The sequence below is a fragment of the Manacus vitellinus genome, unplaced genomic scaffold (genome assembly GCF_001715985.3).
Source record: "Manacus vitellinus isolate BGI_N305 unplaced genomic scaffold, ASM171598v3 scaffold_19_pilon, whole genome shotgun sequence".
NCBI lineage: Eukaryota > Metazoa > Chordata > Aves > Passeriformes > Pipridae > Manacus > Manacus vitellinus.
This window is the reverse complement of record NW_021939395.1, coordinates 2,713,716-2,737,415: the sequence shown is the minus strand read 5'-3', so window position 1 is coordinate 2,737,415 and position 23,700 is coordinate 2,713,716. Positions and strand designations below refer to the sequence as shown.

At 49.6% G+C, this 23,700-nt stretch overlaps 2 protein-coding genes across 2 annotated transcripts; one reads left to right on the top strand and one right to left on the bottom strand.

Annotated features, from left to right (window-relative positions):
* Positions 1-516: 516 nt before the first annotated feature.
* Positions 517-15,000, top strand: FOXO4 (forkhead box O4). The gene is made up of 3 exons (XM_018070725.3): positions 517-534; positions 4,644-5,870; positions 9,715-15,000. Exon 2 carries the CDS (start codon positions 4,725-4,727, stop codon positions 5,850-5,852), a length of 1,128 nt encoding a protein of 375 aa, XP_017926214.1. The 5' UTR covers positions 517-534; positions 4,644-4,724; the 3' UTR covers positions 5,853-5,870; positions 9,715-15,000.
* A 3,539-nt stretch (positions 15,001-18,539) lies between these two features.
* LOC103767725 (sestrin-3) lies at positions 18,540-23,074 on the bottom strand. The gene is made up of 8 exons (XM_018070724.2): positions 22,873-23,074; positions 22,488-22,670; positions 22,132-22,368; positions 21,937-22,048; positions 21,594-21,730; positions 20,983-21,173; positions 20,539-20,683; positions 18,540-19,970 (listed from the first exon to the last, which is right to left on the bottom strand). Exons 1-8 carry the CDS (start codon positions 23,065-23,067, stop codon positions 19,881-19,883), a joined length of 1,290 nt encoding a protein of 429 aa, XP_017926213.1. The 5' UTR covers positions 23,068-23,074; the 3' UTR covers positions 18,540-19,880.
* Between the last annotated feature and the right edge of the window lie 626 nt (positions 23,075-23,700).

The following is a 23,700-nucleotide window of genomic DNA, read 5'->3' as shown; positions in this document are numbered from 1 at the left end:
AGAGCTTGTCTTTTATTGAAAATCCATCTGCCTCGTGCACTGCCAGTCAAATTACTTTAAGATTTTGTTGCTGCTCTTTCCTGCTCCCTGCCAGCTTGTTCTGGAAAGCTGCTTTGCTGAAAGATTATTCCCTGCAGCACAGCTGAATTTTCCAGGCAGTCCTCAGAGATGGCTGCTCCTGGGCTGCTGGTATTACTTGTTCCAACAGGTTTCTTCTGCTCTACCTAATCCTGAACAGCTTTTTTAGTATATGGCTGCCTGTCTTGTAAACTTGTAAATCGCCTCGGTCTTTGGTTTTTAGAGAGCTGTGATCATCTGCTGGCCTCCCACTGAAAGATTGCAGAAAGGAAAATGTTCTTCCTAAGATAGAGATCCCAGTCTGCTGAGCTTGACGTCTGTGCTCATGTGTGCCTTCTGGAAGGGGATTGCTGGGAAGTGCTTTGACTCCCTGGCTCTGGAGGAGTTGTTTACTTGCTGGTGCAAAATCTCTACAAGGAAGACTTTTTCCTGAAGCCCTTGGAGCCAAGTGGCCGGGTGAGTGCTGAGACAGGCACTGACAAATACAGCAGGCGGAGCGTCCTCCCCTCACAGCCTCCCAAGAATGCCGTGGCAAAGGATAATTCAGCACAATTACAGGCCTGGCTGTGGAACATGGCCCTGCTCTGGGATGAGACCACGTTCTTTGTGTGCCTCCAAGGCAGTGAGAGTTTATTACAGGCGGCTGCAGTGATTGCATAGCTTTCCTTTTTTTTTTTTTTTTTTTTAAATTATTTCTATCACTCATTCCTGAGGGAGACTTTTTGCTAAGAAATCTGGTGCCTCTGTGGTTTGTAGGATAAACTTGACTGCTCCTGGGAGAATGGCCAGGAAAGGATGGAAGCCACTGTGTCTCCTGGAAGGATAGCTATTCTGTCTTGTGTCTTTCTCAGCATAGCTTGTGCTTGGCCCCGAGTGCTCTGGTAGCACAGGCATTGCATTGCTCTGCCAGGCAGGGCACAGGAGCCTCCTTCTGCTCCTGCCACATCAGTGTGACAAAGTATGTCACAGGAGGGTGACATCTTTAGTGTGAGGAACCTTAAAGTCTGAGCAAACCGTCCTGAATGTTCTGACCCACTCTGAGTAAAACTTCAGTTTTATGGTAGATAACATCATCCTCAGCTACTAAACTGTGTAGTCCCCTGGAAAGGCTGTCACTGGCCTTCAGTCTTCTCTAGTCACTTCCCCTGAGCATTTTCCGTGGTATCTTGGTGTCCATGGCAGTTGTCCAGAAGGCAGACTGGGCAGGAGAGTTGCTTGCTTGTGCTACCAGCTCCTGTGGCTAATTCTCTGTCCTGTTCAGGATCCACATGATGGTGTGGGGGCAGGCCTGGTATGATGCTGAGAAGTCTTCCTGTCCTTTAAATGCAACTAGGAGTTTTTATCAAGAAGATTCAATGTTGTGGTAACTGAGATTTAGAGAACAGTTTGTGTATGCTGCTAGGCACACTTCTGTGCCTGGTCCATGTATCCTAGTTTGTACACACAGGGGTTGGGACCTGGTGAATGGTCCACCCTACAGGGTACAATAAATATCTCTAGCCAAACTTTGGGGTTTTTTGCATACTATCAGTCCTTAATTTCAGACTGGTTTTGTCTGAATGTCATTTACAGGAATCATCTTTGATCTGTGATGGATTTAGAAACACAGGCTGGCATTTTTTTCACGGCAACACTTTAACATACAGCCATAAGTGCCACTGTAAGATACCTGAATAAATAGCAATAACCCACCCCTAAGTAGTGGTTGAAGGGGTTCCTTAGGATTTGAAGGATTCCTGCTTGTGCCTCTTCAGGTCATGCTTCCTTATGATCAAAGAGTTGCAGAGTGAAGGCTTTGTGTGTTTTGCAGGTGCTCAGACCAGCTGGGATCCTCCCACACTGCTGAAGTTGAGCATCAAAAAGTTTGTGCCATCTGTATGTCTCTGGTTTGAGTTGCTTAATATCAAGAAAGGAAATATGCCAGGGTTGCCTGGGTGACTGATCTCTGTCATTTCCTCTCCTGTCAGGTTTGACTTGCTGTTCTGTGATTATTTTAGCATAATTGATTTGCCCCTGGCTTTCTCAATGAGATTTAAAGGGTGCCCTCCATATGGGAGGTGTATTAAATCATTCAGCAGGAATGATTGTGCTGTCTCACAGCACCCAGGCTGGTAGGTGAGTTGATTCTGTTGTGTTTTGGGACACTCTGGGCTCGAGTCTGCAGTTTGCTCTGCCTCCAACCACATATTCTGTTCCCTTCCTTAGTTTTCTGTGCTTGAACCCCACAGTGAGGAAGTTCGAAAAACAGGCAGAGATGAAACAAGCAGGAAAAGTAGTTGTCAAGGAAGGATAGGGCTGCTTTTCTGTTGGGTTTGCTCTCTGAACTAGCTCACAGGGTCACAGATGCTTGTGTTATGGAAGGAGGAGAGTTTGAAGATGAGGAAGGAAGGAACAGTAGAGCAATTATCTTTTTGTACAGCTCTGAGCCATTATGGCAGTTTAGCAGTAACATGTAAAAGCACTGAGACTGTTTCATAAAGGGTACTGTGTTTCACATTTCTTTGATCATGTTAATCCTAGTCTTATTCCAGTATGTCTTATTTCAAGCTGCTTTTCAGCCAAACCCCCCCAGGAAATTAGTTACTAAAACTGTCCCTTATGATACCCAAAATGGTGCTAATTTTCTTGAGGTTTGTGTTACTGAGTTGGTTGCACCAGTGCAGTGTGCTTTTGCTGACACAGCAGTTAAAAGCCTGGCTATAGACATGCATGAGAAGAAAACAAAAGTCAGTTGTGAATATTTAAAATCCTGAACCTGTTGATTTAAAGTTCCAACTGAAAACCAGGTGGTTATGAGACTTCAAATGTGTCCTGTGTGTGCAGGCTCTTGGGTCATTCCTGACACAATGTGATGAGTTCACAGGTTACTTTCAGGAGAATAAATGAAGAATTAGTGACAACCTATTGTTTCTTATTGCTGCAGCATTCAAAGTTATGCACATTTACCTGGGAAAGGGGATGGGATTCTTTGGAAGTGAAAGCAGCAGCCTTCCTGGAGATGGGATACCAGCCTGAATTACTTCTTTCAAGGCTTGAAGGGAAGGAAAGCTGTGTTTAGAGAAGATGGCAAAATAATAAAACTGTGTAAGAGCATTGACTGACATATGTTCCATCAGGCCCTGGCTCTGCAGTCACTCTCCAAGTAAGAACACATGTATTCTTTGATACTGGTTGCAACAAGCAGCCAGTCTTCGCCAAAAGCTCAACAGCCAAAGGTTAAAATGGAAGCTAAACCAGGATGACTTTCACATCTCCTTCCCTCTCCATGAAAACTTTCCACTTTGCCTGGATTGTTTATCTACATCTGCGTTGCTCTAGGATAGTACTTATGGTGAGGTAGCCAAAATTAGCATAGTGAGGACTTTTCCGAGAGGAAAAGGGTGGGGAGAGGGAAAGCAGCAGACAGGAAAGAACTGTGTTGAGAGTTGGTGGAAAAGGATGATAAAAACACAGTTAATTTGTTCAGAATTAAGAGAGTATGCATGAAAGCTGAAGGCTGTTATGTATCTTTTAGTTTATAAGAAAAAGATGTTGCTCTTGGAGCTCTTTGATCACTGTTGTGCTACCAGTGCAGCACCTTTTAATGATCTGTAATTTGACCATCTGAACAGATTTGGTGCAGATATCAAACAAATGCACGACACAGGCCTCGGGGGGAGTTTATGGAGGATCTGTTGAGCCAATGAGACTGTTGCTGGGGAGTTTTATCAGTTGTAGGATGAAAATTCAGTTTTATGATGGCATACAGATATGTTAGCTTGCAGTTTTCAGCTAAACCAGAAGAAAGGAACTGGGAGAGGCAAGGAATGTGTGTCTTGCCAAGTGGAAAGATGGGAGAGGCTAAAACTGGCATGTACTGTGTGGGAGTGCAGTATCCACTGAACATCTCACCCTGTCAGAAACACACACTGAGGGAAGTGCACTGCCTCCCTGCAGAGGGAGGCTGCCAGGCCCCAGGATTACTAGGGCACTTGTCCCTCAAAGTTCCACTCTTGTTTCTCTGGTTTTGGGGTGGAGATGGTAATGGGTCTACTGAATTAGAAGTGTTTTGCCATTTCTCTTCACCCAGTCTGTTTGATTCACTGCTGTGCTGGGCTTGAATCTGACTTGAATCTGGCCACATAAACATTAAAAACTTCAGCCAGGCTTATGCTGGGTAAAGGGGCTGTCATAAGGGTGGGAGCAGCATTAGCTCAAATTCAATTAGGCTCATGTTGAAATTGCAAGCTGTATTTAAGAATTTGCTTACTTGCTCTGTGATGTGCTTATGTTTTGCAGATTCTGTATGGCCTTTAAAGATCCCTTGTGTTAGTATTTTGCTGGTTGAAAGCTGCTGGTTGTCATGGTAGTTTCACCCTTGGCATTGCAGTGAGACATGGCACTGCTTGCTGGTGCTGCCAAGCATGTTCAGACAGAAATACCAGGTTATTATGGGTAGGCCTTTGTTGTAACTTTCTTCTCTGGTTACCATCTGAATGCGTTTGTGCTTGTGAGATTTCTAGGTGGGAGGTGTGTCAACTGTCAGGTCCTCACTACCTGTGGTTTTTATATTTGTTTTTTTTCAGAACTCCATTCGACATAACCTGTCCCTGCACAGCAAGTTTATTAAAGTCCATAATGAAGCCACAGGGAAGAGCTCCTGGTGGATGCTCAATCCTGAGGGTGGTAAAAGTGGAAAAGCACCAAGAAGAAGAGCTGCCTCCATGGACAACAGCAGCAAACTCGCAAAAGTCAGAGGTAAAGCATCCAGGAAGAAGCCTCCTCTCCAGTCTGCACCGGAATCCTCTGCTGACAGTCCTGGCTCCCAATTTCCTAAGTGGCCTGGGAGCCCGTCCTCAAGAAGCAACGAGGACTCTGACGTGTGGAACACCTTCCGGCCTCGAACCAGTTCCAATGCAAGCACCATCAGTGCCAGGCTTTCTCCTATCCTGACAGAGCAGGATGACCTCCATGATGAAGAACTGCTTCCTTCTCTGGTGTACTCCAGTGCATCCAGCAACGTTCCACCAACTGTGACCGAGGAGCTTGAGCTCATTGATGGGTTAAATTTGATGTCTCCCAGCTCATCTGTTCTGTCTACCCAGCAATCTGCCTCCAGTGGTCAGATCCAGAGAGATTCCAGCTTTTCCTTGCAGAGCCCAAATGCAGCTGGTCAGACTTTTGGCAATTCCCTGTTTAACCCTGTTGATATTTCACTGCAAAGTTCTGTCAGCCATTTCTCTGCCCCTCAGACCTTGGAAGCTCTCCTGACACCCAGCTCTCCGCCTCCGAGGGATGTTATGATGACTCAGGTGGATCCAGTTCTCCCACAGACTGGTAACAGGATGAGCAGCCGAACTCTTCTGCTTCTGGGTGGACAAGCTGCCCAGAGTAAGATGAGCTCAGGCAATCCACGAGGAAAGCCTGCAGAGCAGCAGGCAGAACCAGTCGGTGCCAGTGTTTTACCATCAACGCTTCCCATAGTCACATCTCCTCAAAACACTGCCAGCATCACCAGTTTGAAGGCTCCAGTTTCTGCCCAGCCAGTCCAGCTGGGCAGTCCAGTGCTTCTTTCGTCTGCTAGCCCTGCTCCCTTGGGATTGAACCAGGACAGGCTGCCCACTGACCTGGACATTGACATGTACATGGAGAACCTTGAATGTGATATGGATTACATAATCAACAGTGAACTCATGGATGGAGAAGGACTGGACTTTAATTTTGAACCCATTCTGCCTACTCCTAGCTATCCCAGCACCTCACAGGCCTCCAACCATACCTGGGTACCAAGTTAACTTCAGGAGCACAAAAAGGTAGGTGCAGCTCTGTAAAATGCTACAGCTCTATAGCCCTGTCTGGGATGGCTCCTGTGCCAAACTCTGCAGCAGATAAAGGTACCTCTCTGGAAGTGCAGGTGCTCTTTGAGAAAAAAGCTTTTGGTAAAGAGCCACGTTCCCTTTTAAAAGGAGCAAAAACTGTGTGAAGGTAGGTGGATTTAACTTCCCAGGTCATAGTCTCCTTTATGAAATAGAACAGCAACCTGAACGAAACTCCTGTTGTCTCCTGTCCCCCAGGATGACTGCAGCACAGGACATTGGTCTGCCAGGCAGTGCCTACAGCTCTGCAGTTAACATGGGAGCATGTGCTGATTCCAAAAATAAAGACATGGTCCTATATGTATAGAACAGTTGAACTGAGCCGAGCACAAGCTGTGTTTCTATCCAGGTTATTATTATCCTTGCAAAATTTCCTAGTACGTGCAGTAGCAAAGCATGTCTGTGTCGTGATTGCCTGCCTTGCTCTGTGTGTAGCAGGACACAATCCTTCTGTTGTCACACCTTCTGCCCTGCCCTTACCTGGGATAGTGTCTGTAAGGTCTGGTAAGCTGCTTCAGCAGCATTACCTGCTCAATTGCTCATGTACCCATTATTGGAATGGGAAACAGGAGTCTCTGGTGTGGATGGAGATGGATGAAGGGATGTGTTAGTGCTGTCCCATGCACAGCAAAGCAGCCTCTTCAGCAATTTGTCATATTTGCACAAATAGAGTCAGTTTTGCAAATAGTGCGTATGAGAACCAGAGTTAAAAATACATTATTTTCTGAGGGTATGACACCCTGATTTGAAGCATTTTAACCACAGGGGCAATAGAAGAATTAGGAAACTGGAGGTGAAGGCATACTTCACACTTGGATCTTGGTTAGCTAACAGGAAATGGACAGACTGGACCATAGGCTGGGTATTGGTTGGAAAGTTGGAAGCCTTGCCAAGAATATTTCCTTTCTAGGAGGCAGATACGGTATTTGTTAGTGTTGTAAATTCAACCCCTAACACTGTCCTTCATCTCTGTTAGGACTGTTTGCAAGTTAGTGGCAGAGGCTGTGGCCTTTTGAAGTGTTTCCACTGGATATTGTTCTGAGCTTTTGTGTTGTGGGGTTTTTTTGTTTGTTTGGTAGGGTTCAGTGTTTTGTTTGGTTTTATGCCATGCTAGGGCAGGCCATTATACTTGGGGAATACATTGACTTTTCAGGGACAAAATGTTTTTCACAGGAATGTTTTTAAAACACATATAAGCTGTCCTGCACTCCTGGGCTGGGTACACAAGACCTCTCCCTACAGAATGAATACCAGGTGTAGATTATTTTTTTAGGAGTGTAAAGCAGAGAAACTGAGGGACAACTTATCAAAGGATAGGTTCTAGAACTGTTGAAGACGTGGATATAATCAAGAGGGAGAACACAAGCTCGTAACAACATGGTGATGTTCTTGTTCCATATTATTACTCTGTGTGAATTGCTTAATCAAAACAGAGGAGCTATGAGATGTTTAAACCCCCAGATTTGCTTTGTTCTACACGTGAAATTGAAGTGATACTTTCTGGGAAATATGCTGGACATGTGCTCACTAAAGGAGTGAGATCTGGAACAGGTTCTGAAGCACTATTGTGTTTGAGCAGAGAGCGTAGCTCCCACGTGCCCCTCGGTGCTCTGCTCACAGCATGGGGAGGAGAGGTGACACCCTGCTTCAAGCCTTTTATTCTCTCCTTAGATTATGTTTGCCTTTTCTGAGCTTTGCAAAGCTTTTCCATTTTGCCTGCGTGCTGGAGTCCATGGAGTGGGATGAAGGGGAGCTTCTTCCCCAAAGGAGGGCAAGGATTGTGCAGAACGCTGACAAGACAGAGGGGTGGATCAGGCTTCTAACAAAGGGGGAACAGGGCACATGTGGAGAGAAATAAGAGTGTTCCTGGGAAAAGAAGGCAGAATGTTTTCTCAAATTAACGAGTTCCAAAACCAAGTTTTGGAGCTGCAGACATCAGTGTCTGTGAGGAGGTCAAGACTCTGTCATTTCTCCCTTACTGCAGTGAGTTCTTAGGGTCCCTGTTTGGAAATCACTGTTCAGGGAAAGCATGACTGCCACTATATATTGCTCTAGTGTGACAGGCTTTTTTCCTTTCATATCCTTACTATAAATGTGTTTTTTCCATGTTAAATTCACACTGGCAAAAGGTACTCTACGTGATCACTAACCTGAAGTTGTCCTGAGTAGTTCCTGTGGGCTTAACTTGTTGCCTTTTGGGTCATTTTTGGGTATAATGCTGAGTGAAAACTGTTCATCAATAAATGACAGTGGTCACACTGATTTGAACAGCTGGAATGAAACTGAACTGGGGAAATGCTTCTCTTTGTAGGCAAGGGAAAATCTTTAGGAATAAATGCTTAGTCTCTCTGCAGCACTGGGGAGGACATGAACTAGTTGGTGTTACCCTTGGTGCTCAAAGCTACCATGACTTTATCACCTTCTCGCAAGTTAAATGCCAAAAGAGCTTCTCCACAGCTTCTCCAGGAGTATCTTTGCCTGTGTCTCTGTACTTGAAGATTAGAGATCAAACATTGAAACTTTGCCTCTGCCCAGCAGCAACGCAACACCCACAGACCGAGCTGTTTGCTGCAGAGGGAGAAAGTCAGCACGTGAACACTTTCCTTGAGTAGGAAAATATGAATTTCTGTTGTCTGGTAGCTGCAGCTCAGTTGTAAACCTGTCATTCCCTGGTTAAGGGACTAGATGTGCAAAGCCAGAGTGACTTATGGGAGCCTTAGTGAGCAAGGTCATGGGAAAAGAGTAGCTACAGCTGGAATTAGACCATGGCATGCAGATGCTCAGTCACTGGCAACCACTCATGCCTTCAGCACTTCATGTAAGTGCCCTCCATTCCAGTCATGAGAAGTGTGGGTGGTCACCCAAATGTCTCTGAGCAGCTCAGGGACTTTGGGCTTTTCTTACTGTGCTCTATCTAATTCCCTTTGGTCCACACACTGGATTTTTATCAGCCAGCACATTATTAAATCAATAAAACCCTCATCACCTTGTAATTTCCTAAAGTAGCCGTTGCTCTGGCTTCTGAGTTACTGTCTTTTCTTGATCAGGGCTGATTCCCTCTTGTAGTTTTTTTTCCCTTTTTACAGGTTTTTCATGCTCACTGTCACTGAATCCAGCTGAGGGGATGCCCTACATTTATCTCACTATTCTGCCTTCCAAAGTGGATCACAGACCTACTGTGGAGGTTTTATGTCAGTGTCTTAAGTCTGCTTAGACATATTCCAAGGCTTGTTTGAACGAGTTGTGACAGTTTTATTGAGGTGAGACAGAAGACCTGAGAAGGAATCTTTAGACTTTTGGGGGATTGAGATATCTAAAAATGTTTAATTACTTACAGGTAGATACAGGATTTCTTTAAATGGGTGAGCATAAACAATTTTAGTGTGTGATCTCTAAAAATCTCTTTTTTAATCTTTTCCCTACCAATTGATATTTGTGTTTAAGTTGAAGAGTAATTTTACTCTTCCTTGCTTCTTCCCTGCAATGCCTCTGGTGTTACCCAGATCCTTCTTTAAGCTTCCTTATCTTGCAGAGCTTTGTTGGTGCTGTCACCTTACAGGAGGAGTGCTTACTTTTACCTTTGTGATTTGGTTTTATCCTTGTCTCAGTCACACTCTGAAGCTTGGAGCTGAGCAGTTGGATCCTCCACTTGACTCTGTTGATCAAGGTCTCTTGTTTGTTCTGTAGGGGCAGATTGGTAGTAATTACCTCCTTATCTGTGCATCTAGGATTCCCACTGAAGCCGACATCTAACCGGTCACTGTATTTTTCTTCTTCCTAGTGTCCTTCAGGTTTTGAACATTGGGTTCTGACTTCACTTCCCACCCCAGCAGAGAAGAGAATGGAGCACGTTGGATTCAGTTTCCCTGCACATCATGCCTTGGGCAGAAGGGGCTGCCCATCTGGGAAGAAGGGGCAACCTGCATCTGGCTGCAACAGGAAGAGTTTAAAAATAATAATCCTGTTATGTGCCATGGCTCTTCCTACAAACCTGACCCTGCCTTGGACCATCTGGAGAAGCCCATGTCCAAAGAGGAGCCCTGGTAAAAACCTCGGCCAGAAGACTCTGTGCCAGGCAATAGTGTTTTCCTGTGTGATGAGTTGGGTTTGCTGGAGGAATCCCTCACTGGCTGTCCTCTCTCTGCTATGGCAGAAAGTCTCCCAGTGCCTCGGACTGGTGAAGGGCTGGCTCTGCTCTCGCTTGGCTTGCCCATGGGGCAAAGTAGTTGGACTTCTTGATTAAGCCACCAGATGTGCACTTGGTATCCCACAGGCTCACAGAGAAATCAGAGGGAGCTTGTTGGTGGAAGCCCTGTGGGAAAAGGGTGTGCTGTTTCAGGGGTTGGCTTCAGTGTGCCCATCACGGGAGCATCCATCGTCGTTCTGCAGGGAGGGGTGGTTGTGGTATAGAAGGCTTCCTGTTGTCCACCTGGGTGGAACAGGAGGACACTGAGTTTTTCACTGTGCCAACTGAGCCCCATTGAATCAGAAGCATGTTTTGAGAAGTCCCTATGCTGTTCTCAGCACTTTCCTGATACACCAGGCTGCTGTAAAATAAGCACAGGTGCTAGTAGCTGTTTCTGGGACATAAAAACATCATTTTGGGTTTGTTTTTTGATCTGTCTTGCTACAGCAGCGAAATGGAAAGCCTGGGTGTGGCCTTAACAGAGCCCTGGTTGCTTTTCAGAAGGGCATTTTCTATAGATGAAATATTTTTTTACTAATCTGGGAACTTTCTACAGCGAATATGAAGCCAATGTAATGTGTGTCCCTATTATGCATCTCTCCGTCTGAGAAGGCAACAGAGACAGACTTCTTTTTCAGGGCTGTATTAGGAACAAACACATTTGATGTTTGATGATGTAAATGATTGAGGGAAAAGAATTGGCAGGTCCCCGTGGTTTCAAACCACCTTGGGGAAGAGTTGTACATTATTGTAATCTATATGTAAAAGTAGGTGCAAATTACATAGAAGCTTTTCTAAACCTTTTTGAATATATATTATATATTTTAATTGAAAAATGAGATTATTGGATAAAAAGAAACAAAACACATTTGCTGCACCTGTCCCCTTGATACCAGATAACACTACAGTATGGGAGGGGGCAGGCCTAAGGCATTTTGGGCCAAGAAGCTGAAAATGTTATTGGAAAGGTGGGAAGGGCACTGGAGTGTGACTGGGGAATGGCTGCTCTCCCCAGAACAGGCGGAGGGAAGGTGCCTGGCATGGCATTCAGCCACAGCTGCTCAGTGTTTGCCTCGCTGGGCACTCCTGCCAAGCCAAGGGCACTACGTGAGGGAATGCTAATCATTAACAGCTCGTTCTCAGCTAATCCCTTAAGTAGCTGACCTGCAGCTGATACATAGCACAGATTCCCTAGTCTGCTAAGGAGATGGTGTGGACTGGATCATGCTAGATCTGCTGATACTCTGTATAACCCTTCTGGAAGGGGTGTGATCAGTTGTATTTGGTAGCTCACTTGTTGGTTTCTGAGGGTTTTTGTTTTCTTGCTGAAGTTTCTGCTACTGCTGGGGAGCTTGAAACCTGTAGGCTCACCCTCAGGGGTGTGCCTGGGATCTTGGCTCTGTGTTCTTGCAGAACAGAAGTTGGGGGTCAAAAGATGAGTTCAGAGCATTAGCTGACATTTTCCTGTCACTGCTTTGGTGTTTGCAGTGGCAGGATCTGTGGGAAACATGGTGCTTTCATGATGTTCTGGTAGGCCTAGCCTGGCAGAAAGACTCTCTAGTCCTTTCTGAAGGTGGCTTCAGTTCAGAAAGTTTGTATCATGCAGTGCAGTGAGCCCATACTGTTTTACCAGCTTGTCTGCTCTGTTTTCATGGGCTTCATTTTCATTTGAGTGGAGATAGGAATAGGAGTGGTTGCCTGGTTACCTGCAGCAAGGAGTCTTCAGAAGTCCTATCTTCAGCATGCTCTGCCGTCAGAGCCTTTGAATAGTTTGATAACCTTTGCTTTGAAGGCTTCCTCCATGGCAGACCTCCCATGATGTTTCAAATTTACCCACAATCTACATGTCTGGCCACACCTCATTGTAACAAACAAACAAAAAGGCAGTTCCTAAGCTGGGATTCCAGGTCTTGCAGACTTGAGTGGTGGATGCACATTCTCACTGGAGTTAGTTCATTACACAAATGGATTGAAACCCTTTCCACAAACACCTGATGGCATGTGCCACACATAAGAATCAGCCATTCTGAGCTGCAGCTAATAGAGCTGGAAGGATTTATGTCACTTGGCACATAATATGCTACCTTGTCAGCTTGGGTCCTGGGGGGAAGTTTATCCCATGAGCTACAGAGCAAGTGGAATAGCTGCTCATGCTTCACAGCCATGTATCAAAGGACAGGGCACTGCTGTGTGTGGTCATGTTAAATGTGAAACTCTGGCTCATTTCCCATGAAAATGGAACCCAAAATGATAGGAAGGACAAAATTAGTAGCCAGTGCTTCAGACCTGCAAATCCATGGTGAGCCCTTTCTGGCTGGCTTGGTCTGTGGGCAAGAAGGGCCATGTGCAGGTTGTTCCATAGTGTCCCTTGACTGTGACAGCACCAGGAGCTGGCCTGGTCTCTCTCTGCAGAGAGCCTGGCCCTCAGCACTCAGGTAGCACCCCAGGGAGATCTGACATGATCCCAGCTATTACATGTCCTCGACCTGTTCCAGCTGAAGGAGGTGCAAGACCAAGGCTTCTTGTGGTTGGTGCCCTACAGTGTGAGTTAACAAGAGATCCTGTACTTTGATTAAGGAATAGAGCACTGTCTTATTTTTTTCCCATACTCCCAAGCTAGACTTCTGGAAAATCACCTGTCCCTGGGGACAGCACTGGAGACAGGAGCACCTCTGGCTGGAGTCCTGCTGTACCAGGGTGCTGACAGTGATGTTTCTGCCTTGCAGAAAGTCCATGCAGGTGCTTTCTATCTCCTCAACACAGCAGGAGCTGTCAGTGGTCGAAGAAGCCTGAGAGTGCACTAGTGCTGAGGTTTGTGTTCAGAAGACTCGTGGAGTGCTCAGTAAACAATGAATGTAATGTTGCAGGGTCAAGCAGGCAACTTTAGCTTCTCTTTTATGTTTTTAGCAGGATAGCTTGTATTGTGGGCACAGAGGGCAGGGAAGAAGAGAATTCAGGAGTTCTACAAACACTTCTTAACTAAGTTCATTTTCATAAACCTCGAGCTTTTCTAGCCTGGGGTATTTCCTCATAGGACACAGGAGACTTTAAAGTTCCTAAACTGCTGCTTGCTGAAAGGCTATACCTGGCAGGGGGTTGCCCAATATTTGTCCTTTATTTTTTTCGTATTCTTGCTCAAAAGTGTTTGCTACTGGCTGCTGCTGGAGGTGGGATAATGTCTTGGTGGCTCTTCACTCTGCATTAGCAGTGCAGGCACCACGCTGGGGGGTTAGTTTTTGCTCTAAGGAAGGATTGGACTGGGATTTTGAGAGCAGCTGTGAGCTGGGTGGATTGGGAAGGGGCCAGTGACATCACAGGGGAGTGATGCTTCTGCCTAAGTACCTGAGCAGAGTGGGCAGGGAACCCTTGGCATGAAGCCTTACTTTGTGCTGTGTTCCTTGTCCCCACTGAGCTCAGGTAACAAGCTTCTCCATCTTCAGAGGATCAAATGCCATCTTTCACAGTGTGAAGCCACCATGCAGCTCAGGGCCATGAAGGATTTGGGTAACTAAACCCATGGAGCTTAGGAGGCAGACTCATTGCTTTTATTTACACCTGGGTTTAGCAAATTGCTTGAGCTTTGTTTATAATTAAGGATATTTTACTATGCTCCCAGCTTCATGTGAGAGCTGGGAATATTGAAAGCTTCTTGGAGCCCTTAATTTTCCTTGTTGATATGTCTAAAAACATGTCATCCTTACCCTGTGCTGCTTTAAAAAGAAGCAGTCGAGTCATCCTGGTGAAAGGAATGAAGCATTCCAGAACCTGGGTGTCTTCATAAACAAGAGTCATAATAGAAGCAAAGTAGCACTAATCAGCTTTTCCAAAGGAAATGCCTAGAAAGCTTTTATGTAGATCATAATTTGTTAATTTTCTTACTTAGTTGCTTATTTATAGCCACACTCAAATGCTTCAGGGCTAGCCTTGCTCCAGGGTTGAGGAACCTGTGTCTGGTGCCATGAGTAGGAGTGCCTTGGAAGTGGTGTCCTGGAGTGTCACCAAAATGTGAAAACTTGGACCCATTATAAAAAACCCCACCCAAATCAATCAACTCTGGGACATGAGCATGAACAGGGATATCTTAGGGTTTGCCTCAGTTGCATGTCTAATGAAAAACATGTTCTAATTAATGTGGGGAAAAGCAAGCAAGAGGTGACTTCTGAAGCCTGAAATATCTGTCCATGTGAAAGCTTGGTAGTGTGTGGTAACCCATCACCACAGCCTTCAGGAAAGGGATCTCCTCTCTTCACCAGCCTTTCTGTCTTTCCCTGCACCCTGACGTGTCTGCAGCTGATGGAAAACAATCTCTGGTCGGTCGAAATCACAGCTAATGCTGTGGTGTAAAGCAGGGAGAAGAGGCAGCAGAAGCTGAAGGTGAAAGAGCTGGTGCTGTTGCGTTTCTGGTCCTCTGGCTAAGGCAGTGTTACGGCACGTGGTAGAACAGGATGTCCACAGCTGGTGGTGTGGGGCTCCCCAAGGTGTCTTGAGAGGTTTGGCTACATAGAAGATAGGTTACCTGTCCTGAAAGGAGCCTTCTTCATAGGGCAATGGGGGTGATTCTGTGAAATGATGCTTCCAACACAGTGGAGTCTTCACCTGGTGCGACACCAGGAAGGGTTTCTGCATTGCTAGCACAGATGTCTGCTGCACACAGGGCAGGCACCACTAGCTGACATAGTTTCCACCCCATCCCCTCTGCACTCTTTCACCCATTTCTCACAATAAATTTTTTTAGAAAATAAACCTCTGCTTTTGTTTGCTCTCTGTAGCAGTGTAACTTCTGAACCATTACAGGCTCTTTGTTACCATCTGTGCTAGCAAGACTGTAGAATGTGCTAGACTAGGGGGGAATGTTTGAAAAATAAAAACCTGTAATCCTCTGCTCTGTGTCTCATCCAGTTTGTTCTGTTTCGCTGGCAAGGACCAGCTATTTTTCCTTGACATTGTCTTCTTTCCACTGCCCTTCTCACCTCTTAGGGCAACCCCTCAGTGAAATGCCCCTTAGGTGGCCAGAGGTGGAAGGGCTGCAATGTGACAGCCCACGAAGGCTCTACTGTGCTCTGCAGTGTGTAGAGCCCCTTGCTACAACTTACTGGCAGTGTGTGGGATCCATGGGGTGCCAAGCCCTAAAACTGACCCTGGGGAGTTTTAACCCCTTCATTCCTTGCCTTTCTAGACCTGAGTGCAGAAGGTGACTCCATTTTATACAGCCACATTCAAAGATCTTTGCGTGTCAGCAGCTCTACCTGTTATCTCTGGGAACAGAGAGATGGATTTGCTGCTACTCTCTTCTTTCAGCCACCCAATTCACAAGTAGATGCTGACACATAATTAGGACAGATAAGCACGTGAGTGAGCTTTTATCTTTGCTTGCATACTCCAAATCCTCCATCAAAAAAGGAACGTTACTACAGCTGTGAAGCTTTTTTTTCTGTATTGGAAGATAATGGCTCAGAGCTGACCATTAAAGGGGATATGAATGTCAGAGTGTAAGCCATGAGCTGGTCATTTCCTGGGACTGCTCAGAGGCCTCTTGGGCAGGAGAAGGCTTCACCTGGGAATGTCAGAGGGGTCCTTCCTTGACATAAGACAAGTAGTAATGGAGATACAGTCTGAGCCAGTGAAGCAGCTTATGAGGAATGTGCTGAAGCCCTTGAATCAAAACAGCATGTCATTGCAGCAGGTTTTCCTTCTTGCAGCTGGGATAAAGCTGGAAAATGTGCTGTTCCCTCTGCCCTGTGGCTGCTTTGTGCACCACAGCTCAGGAGAGGTCTTGCAGAAGAGGAGACCAGTTCAGAGCTTCGGTCATGTTGCTGTGGAGTGGTGGCAGGTAAGGAGATCAGAGGGAAATAAGGGAATGTAGAGCATGGATTCCACTGGCCTGGTTAGACACAGGGAGAGCAAGTCAGGGATATTCTAAAACTGCTGAGGGTAAAGTCTGGTTCATGAAATTGCACAGTATATGTACAGCTAGAAAGCTTGCATCCAAAGCCTCGGATACTCAATAATATCTGATAACACTCTTATTTTTCAATAGTATTCTTTAAAACAGTTAATGCAAATAACTCTCAAGTGGTCTTAAGGCTGCTGCTTCAAGATTTAAGCCAATCTCCAAAAATGGGGGATGAGGAGGAGATCCTTAGGGGAACTGTCTGCCCCTCATCTGTTCCTTAGACACTTCTTAGGGCTTCCTGCAAGCACGTAATGGTAGGTGCTGTTGGAGAAACCAAGTGCTGAGGGTTTGCAGTTGTTGATTGGATCAAAGTGTGCAAAACTTCACATAGGACAGGGGACCATGCATTCCCACAGTAGCATTAACACTTTTTATGCCTGTTTGAACATTGGGGCTGTGACATTAAAGCATTGCCAAGGAGAACAAAAAGCAGAGTAGATGCCAGGCTAGGACCTGGATGCCTTGGCTGAGGGTTGCTTTTGGTGTGTGTGACGCTGTCTTCAGTAGTCACCAAGAGCCCTGCTGTGTCCTAACAGTTCTGTGGGTTCAGTGCACCACGTTTGCACCTTTCTTACAGTCTTGGAGACCTCACAGCTCTCCTGAGTCATCACCATAAGCATTTTGACCTGTGGAGGAGTTGCCTGCAGACCAGCAGCGCGTGGAGCCAGCACAAAAAACTTTTAATGGTTTTTCTGCTCAGTTTAGTTTCTGGCCAGGCTCTTCCCCAAATGCCTGCTGGTTGATGGACACCTCTGTGCCACCAGGGATGGGACCATGTGTGAAAGCACAGCAGGGAACTCTTCTGCCCTATGTCATGTGTCCTTTGTGGTGGAGGAGCTGGGGTGTGAGGAAGGCAGGCTGGGGAATGGGGGTGTGGTGGGTGCACACTGCCTGCTCCAGAGCCATCCTCAGCTCATATGTGGTATTGTTTTCCCCTTCCCAGCTGAGGTAAGATCAGCAGCCATGGGCCTGATTTGTCATGGGTGGGTTGTAGGACCTGTGGCAGTACCATTGCTGCAGTGTGACTTGGTGTTCTCTGTGGGCTAGGACACACCATTCCTCTCACTGTGCAACTTGGGAATGGCTCAGCTCTTACAAAAGCAGTCCTGGCTGCACCTGCCAGCACTTTCTTTCTGCTACAGGCTTTGCAAGAAACTCGGTGACTGCTTTGGAAATGTGCCTACAACCTCCCCTCAGTAATTCCAGGTACAGTTGCAGTGGCCTGGCTCCTACATGGGTGTGCAGGACATCCTGGAGGGTTCCTGCAGGGGTGATGTACTTCATGTTCTCCTCCTTCCAGCCACAGAGCCATAGGGAGGAGTATCCCAGTCAAAGGGCACAGGGGGCACCAGGATAGGGGCCCAAGCGTTGAAGTTGCCAGACTCGTGGCGTGCCATGTGTGACTGCCTGAGGCTGGCAGCCTTCCCTGGCCTTGCCAGCAGCTCTGCTCATTTCTGGTCAGGGTTGACAGCCCAAGGAGCCCTTCATCTTGTTGGTGTGACTGGTGCTTGTCTGCAAGCCAGAGCGAGCTGCAGCTGCCCCAGCTCCTGCATGGCCAACTCTTTGTGCAAGTGTAGGGGGATGGGGCAAAAGGGAGCCAGTTCCACACTGGCTGGGACAGGCAGCCCTGCACCCCCAGCCAGCACTGTGTTGTCACTGCCTTGTGACAGGGAGCAGCGAGCCCTGTGGAGAACTGGCTGCTGTGGCTCATCCCAGCCCTGCAGGGGACAGCTGCTTTTGCAGGGACAGGGGAGAGGCTGGCAAACCAGCTGGCAGGCAGCTAGGCTGCTGTGGTTAACCACTGCTACACCTGACAGCAAGCAGTTCAGTCAACCCCCTGATCCCTGCCCAGCCCTCACTGGGGTTGAATGATAGTACAGCAGTGCCAGTCCCAGCACTGTCTAGCCAAGCCTGGTGGCAGCTGTCCCAGAACCAGTTATCCTTGCACTGGTGCCACTGTCCCAGCACCAGTACTGACTCAGCTGGTACTGCCCAGCACCAGTTGTCCTGGCATTTTATTGCCCAGGCACCAGTTTGGCCCAGTACAAGCTGGCCCAGCCCCAGTGCAGGGGGGCACCTGCAGCATGGCTCAGGAAAGGGTTGGTCCTGGTTTCTGGCCTTGCTCCCATGGTGCCAGCCAGCTCCTTCCTCTGGTACGCTCACCCTTGCTGGAGCACTGCAGCCCCTTGTAAACCTTCCTCTTTTCCTATCAAACAACACTGCAGCAGTTGCTCAGCTGAGCACAAGAGGACAGAGCTGACCTGTACAGGACAGCTGCTTGCCTTGGACCAGAGCTGTCAGCACAGGACCCCAACATGCCTGAGAATGTTGGGCTTCCTGGAGCTTGGGCCATCTCAGGGCTGTGTTCAGCCAGGCACTGCTGTCCTGCCTTCAGAGCAGCCATGCAAGGTTGAATCCCCTTCCCAACATCTGGCAGAAATAAAGCAGGCATCCATGTCAAACATAATATATTTATAGCAAAAATAGGCTTTTTCTGTAGCTTCCATACACAAGGTTTTCTCCCCGTACATTTACGCAGTAAACAGGCCGACTGAAGCAGCGTGCGCTGGCTGACTCGACAGCTGCCCTTGCTTCAGGCTCCCACTTACAACAGGTGGCTTCATCCCCCTTTTGTGGCTGCTCTCCAGAGCCTGCACTGGATCCCTCATACTTCCTCAGCCAGGGGCTGTGGCATGGCCAGGGAGCAGCCCAGGGACACAAGGGGAGCGATGGTGCAGCTTCTGCCCCCCAGGCAGAGCGCAGGGCTGGTGGACAGGCTGCCTCTGTTCAAATGGGGGCAGCCCAGGGAGTCCCTCCCAGCCCAGGATCAAGGAGAAGCTTCCTGTAGCTTACCTGTGCTGTGACCACAGGCTCCTCCACCATGCTCTCAAGCAGCAAGTGACTGGGCACAGGACCTCAGCCCTCTCATGGTGTTAAGAAGATACAAACCTCATTAACTCAGGAAGCCTTCCTTGTTCCTGCCTCTGTGCTGATGGGAGGCAGAGGAGGGGCTTAGGACTGCCCAAAGTCCCCTGCAGAAACCCGCAGTGCCTGAACACTGTCAGAGACCTTCTCACCCTGCTGTTGGAGAAGGCAAAGCATTAGGACACTCTGCCAGCAAGAGCTTCACAGTTTGGAGTTTGCCTTGGGTCATCTCTTGTTCATCCCAGAGGGGTTTGGCACATGGACCTAAAGGATATTACGTGCAGGCAGCAAGTGCATCCCATTGCTGTCCTGGGCTGGAGAGGGGCCCTTGCTGGGAGCCAGCATTTCTTGCTGCCTAACCACGCAACTCAGGACATTGCAACACACCCGCACCATGCCCATGCTGTTCCCAAGTGAGAGACATCACCCCAGTGAGGACAAGTGCCCAAGGGTGGCTTTGCAAGCAGGGCAGCCACTGCAGCACAGGGAAGGAAGCCAGCTTTCCTCTCTGCCCTCCCTGTGGCACCCAGGCTCCCACAGCACCCAGGCAAGGAGCTTCTGCTCGTGGGAGAGAATCCCTCTAATTTGGCCCCAGTCCCCTATTGCTTCCCTCTCTCCCCATGTTTTTGGCAGTCCTCCTTGGACACGTTCAAGTCTCCAGCATCTCAGCAGCACGGACTTGCCTCACAGTTTGGTAATTGCACGTAACGGGGCCACTCAGTGAGCCCCACAAGGCAGGGGGGGAAAACCAACAAAAAGGAACAAGACAGTCAAGTAAACTAAATTGAGAAATCCCTCGCTGCCGGTCCCAGCGTGACGGGTCCCGCAGGAGTTCAGGGAGCGAGGACGCTGCCTGGCCCTGCCGCAGCGCAGCCCCCGCTGTCTAGGAGATCATGTACTGGGTGATGGCCTGCAATGCATACAGCAGCTCTGCCTGCATCCGGGCCTCCAGGATGAGCAGGTTCACGTGGACCTACGGGAGAAACAGGAGAGGCTCGGGCAGCTGCAGTGTGCTGTGGGCAGCGGCGCAAGCGACCGCTCACCTGGGCGAGCGAGTCTTTTGGCATGGCACAAAATGCCACCCATTTTTCCAGCTCAGGCAGCTCCCCTTTCCCCCTCCTCCCAGTCCTGCAGGCTGTGGCTGCTTCCCACAGCAACATGCCAGGGAGTCCCCTGCATACTTGGCAGCAGCATGGCAGGCTGGCACCAGCACAGTCCCCAATGGCCACAGCAGCCGCTCCTGTGAGCTACAGCTCGAAGGAGGGCTTGCCTGGAGGCACCCACTGATGGGCTACTGACCTTGGAGATCCCTGTGCTGCTGGTGGCCCCTGTGCTCGTCACACTGCGCAGCCCCATGCCATGCTAAGCCCAACTCCTCACAAACAGCCAATTTCCACAATTTCCACTCCCCCCCCACCTGCCTCAGACTGGTTTGGTGGCTCAAAGATCTCCCAAACACCCCCCAAAGCACCCCAGTCTGCAGCCCCTACCCGCTCCCAGCCCCACCGCAGCCACTCAGAGCCAGGGGCCAGCCATCCCACCTTTTCACTGTGCTTGAACTGCTTCCAGAACCTGTCAAACATTTCTGAGTTTGTCTTCTCTGGGTAGCAGGTTACAGTTTTAATGTAAACTTTGAGCATTCGCTCCAGGAGCTGATTCACTTCTGCATAGTCATAATCATCGTACCTGCGGGGAGCACAGGGGTGAGTCACAGCCAGCACCTCGCCTGTGGTCTGCCTGGGGCACAGCCATGGGGCAGGGGGACACATGGCAATGGCCACCAGGCACTGAAACCCTGTCCCCAAAGCTCCCTGCCCTGGCCAGAGAAGCTGAGCATCTCTTCCCTGCCTGTCCCAACATCCAGGCAGGCCATTCACCTCTGTCCCTTTTCCACGCTCATCTGCAAGACAGCCTGAGTCCCCTACCCTCCTCCCATCTGGGTCACCTCAGTTTCCTCCCCTGGACCATGAGGTTGGTTTCCCTACCTAATGCCAAACATGCAGTGGATGTAGTTCCAGATGCCCCGCTTGAAAACAGAGGGCTCACAGCCCTGCCGCTTGGCCATGGCACTGCTTTGCAGACCATCCACCATCCTGAACTTCTCATCCAGGAGATGCCCAATGTCAGAGTAGAGCCGGTTGACCAGTGAGAAGCCATGGTCTTCCCAGGAATAATCCTGTTGAGCACAGCAAGAGGCTTTTGCAACTGCAAAAAGGAGCTTGGAGCATGTTTCCAAGAACAAGGGCTGGAGACCTCAGGACGCAGCAGAATTCAGTAAGTTTGCTTGGGGGGCACCTCTGCCACAAACCATAACATCCCTTATCAGACAGATTTTGAATGATTTTGACCCTTGCCACTGTGAGGGCCATGCAAAGAAATCATCACCCCTTGGGGACAGAACTCATGGGTCACCTCCCTCTTCCCAAGGCCAGTGGGGCAGGTCTCCTCTCAGAGCTGGGCTTTCCCACTCAGGCATTTTGCAAAAGCAGCTGTGCCAGATCCAGGCTGCATGGGCATCCCTGCCACCATTTACTGCCACGAGGAGCAGACAGGCAGCAACTTGGGCTGCTGCCCAGCGAGAGAGCAGGAGCCTTACCTGGACTCTGAATACCTGCGTCTGATCCTCATCGCGCCGGGCAAAATCCTGGTATCCAAAGTCAGGGTCCTGCATGTAGCATGCGAGGTTGGTGGCACCAGTGACTTCTCCATCAGGATCTGCAAGAAGGGAGAGCCCTGCAAACAGGTCAGAGCAGTGCTCAGCTGCCCTGTTCCCAGCCACAGCAGGCATCAAAAGCCAGCCCTTGCTGTGCCCCATGTGCATCCCGTGAGCCCCTCTACGAACCATACATCATGGAAAATATAAGGCATGAGGGAGCAATACCCAGGTGTGCCATACAAACTCCCACCCTGCACACCCACCTCCGCTCCCTGCCCCTCACCTTCCTCTCGCTCCAGCTGCAGCAGCCTCATCTCCTCCCTGCCCTCGGTCTCCACATGGATCCGCTGCATGCGCTCCCGGAGGGAATCCAGCTCCATGCAGGAGTCCAGGGACTGCACAGACACAGGCTGGGGGTGAGGGCAGCAGTCATGGCTGTACTTCCCCCTCCCCAGCACACCCACCCTCGGGGGCTCACCCGCTTGCGGTTGATGCGCAGCAGCTCCTGGCTGCAGCTGTTGCCGGCGGTGGCTTCGCAGAAGCACTGGTTCCCGAGTGACAGGGGCTTCAGGGAGCCTCGGCCCCCCAGCCCCTCGTCCTGCTCACAGCCACAGCCGAAGACAAAGCTGGCGAGCGCGTGGCAGTGTGCCAGGAGGACGACGGCGTGCACCAGCTCCGCCAGCGACCAGCTCCACTCGCTGATCTTCAGCAGCTTCTGCAGAACACAGACCAGCAGTGTGCCACAGGCAGGTGGGCAGGGTGCTGGCAGCCTCTGGGGACACTGCTGTCCCCCACTGCTGCCCTGGTCCCTGGCTGACAGCCCTCCCCCAGTACCTCAATGTGCTCCTTGGTGATGAGCCAGGGCCGGTGTGCCAGGATCTTGTTGATCTCGTTGAGGTTGCGGAGTTTGGGGGGGATGAATTCGAGGCCGCGCAGCCACTGGGGGTCACCCCCTGCCCGCAGGAACTGCAGCACGTGCAGGTTCACCAGGTACCGGCACTGGTGCCGGGCAGCCGCCTGCAAGGGCAGCACATCAGCATCCCTGCACCACACAGGCACCCCGGCACCCCATGCCCACCTCTCACCCAACCTCCAGGACACCACGATTTTGGCCTCTGATGAGAAGCCTCTGACACAGGCTGTCTACTGGAGGGAGAGGGGAGCCCCACAGGGCTGAGCAGAGCCCCCGTCCCCTCCGGCAGCTCCCAGTGGGGCTCACCATGATGGCGATGTAGTGCCGGCAGTCAAAGGGCAGGGGGCCATCCATGTGCATCAGGTAGTGCTGCATCTTGAGGAAGCTGTCCAGGTACTGTGGGTGGTAGCCCATCTGCTGGGTCACTGCCTCCAGCCGCCCCCGGCTCGCCAGCACCTTCACGAAGAGGAACTGGGGGCACTCAGGGTCGCTGCCGGACATCTTCACTACCTGCAGGAAACACGCTCTGCTTGGCTTTCCCCAGAGCAGCCCCTGCTGCAGCAGCCCACCCCAGCCAAGCCCAGGCTCTGCAAGGGGCAGAAATCCCCTCTCCTGGCTCGGTGCTCCCAGAAGGACACTCCTGGAGCCAGGCAGAGCACTGCTCAGCACAGGCACTGCTAGCAGGAGGACAGGTCACAAGACACACAGGTTGGCCTCTGCCTGGGAGAAGGCACTGCATGGTGAGCTGAAGCAAAGGACCAACTAGGAATGATGTTTCCTTGCAGTGATGCAGGGCTGGAGCAGGGGAAACATGACATGGAAAGACATTCCGGAATGGAGCAGCCTGTCAGCCTTACCACCAAGACCCTGCACTGCCAGCACTGAGCCCTCCTGCCCAGCAGCAAGATGGGGGAGAGCTGTGGAGACAGCAGAGGGGCTCTGAGGCTCCTGCCCTGGCAAGCCAAGAGGCAAGTGATGTCCTGGCACCTTCCATGTGGTCAGGAGCACACAGAGGAGCTCCCCACGTGCTGCCCAAGGAGACAGTGTGGGAGCGGTCCCGCAGGACACAGTGCCACTGTCACCAGGTGTGCCCACTGGTGAGAACACAAATGGGCCACTCGGCATGGGGGGGCC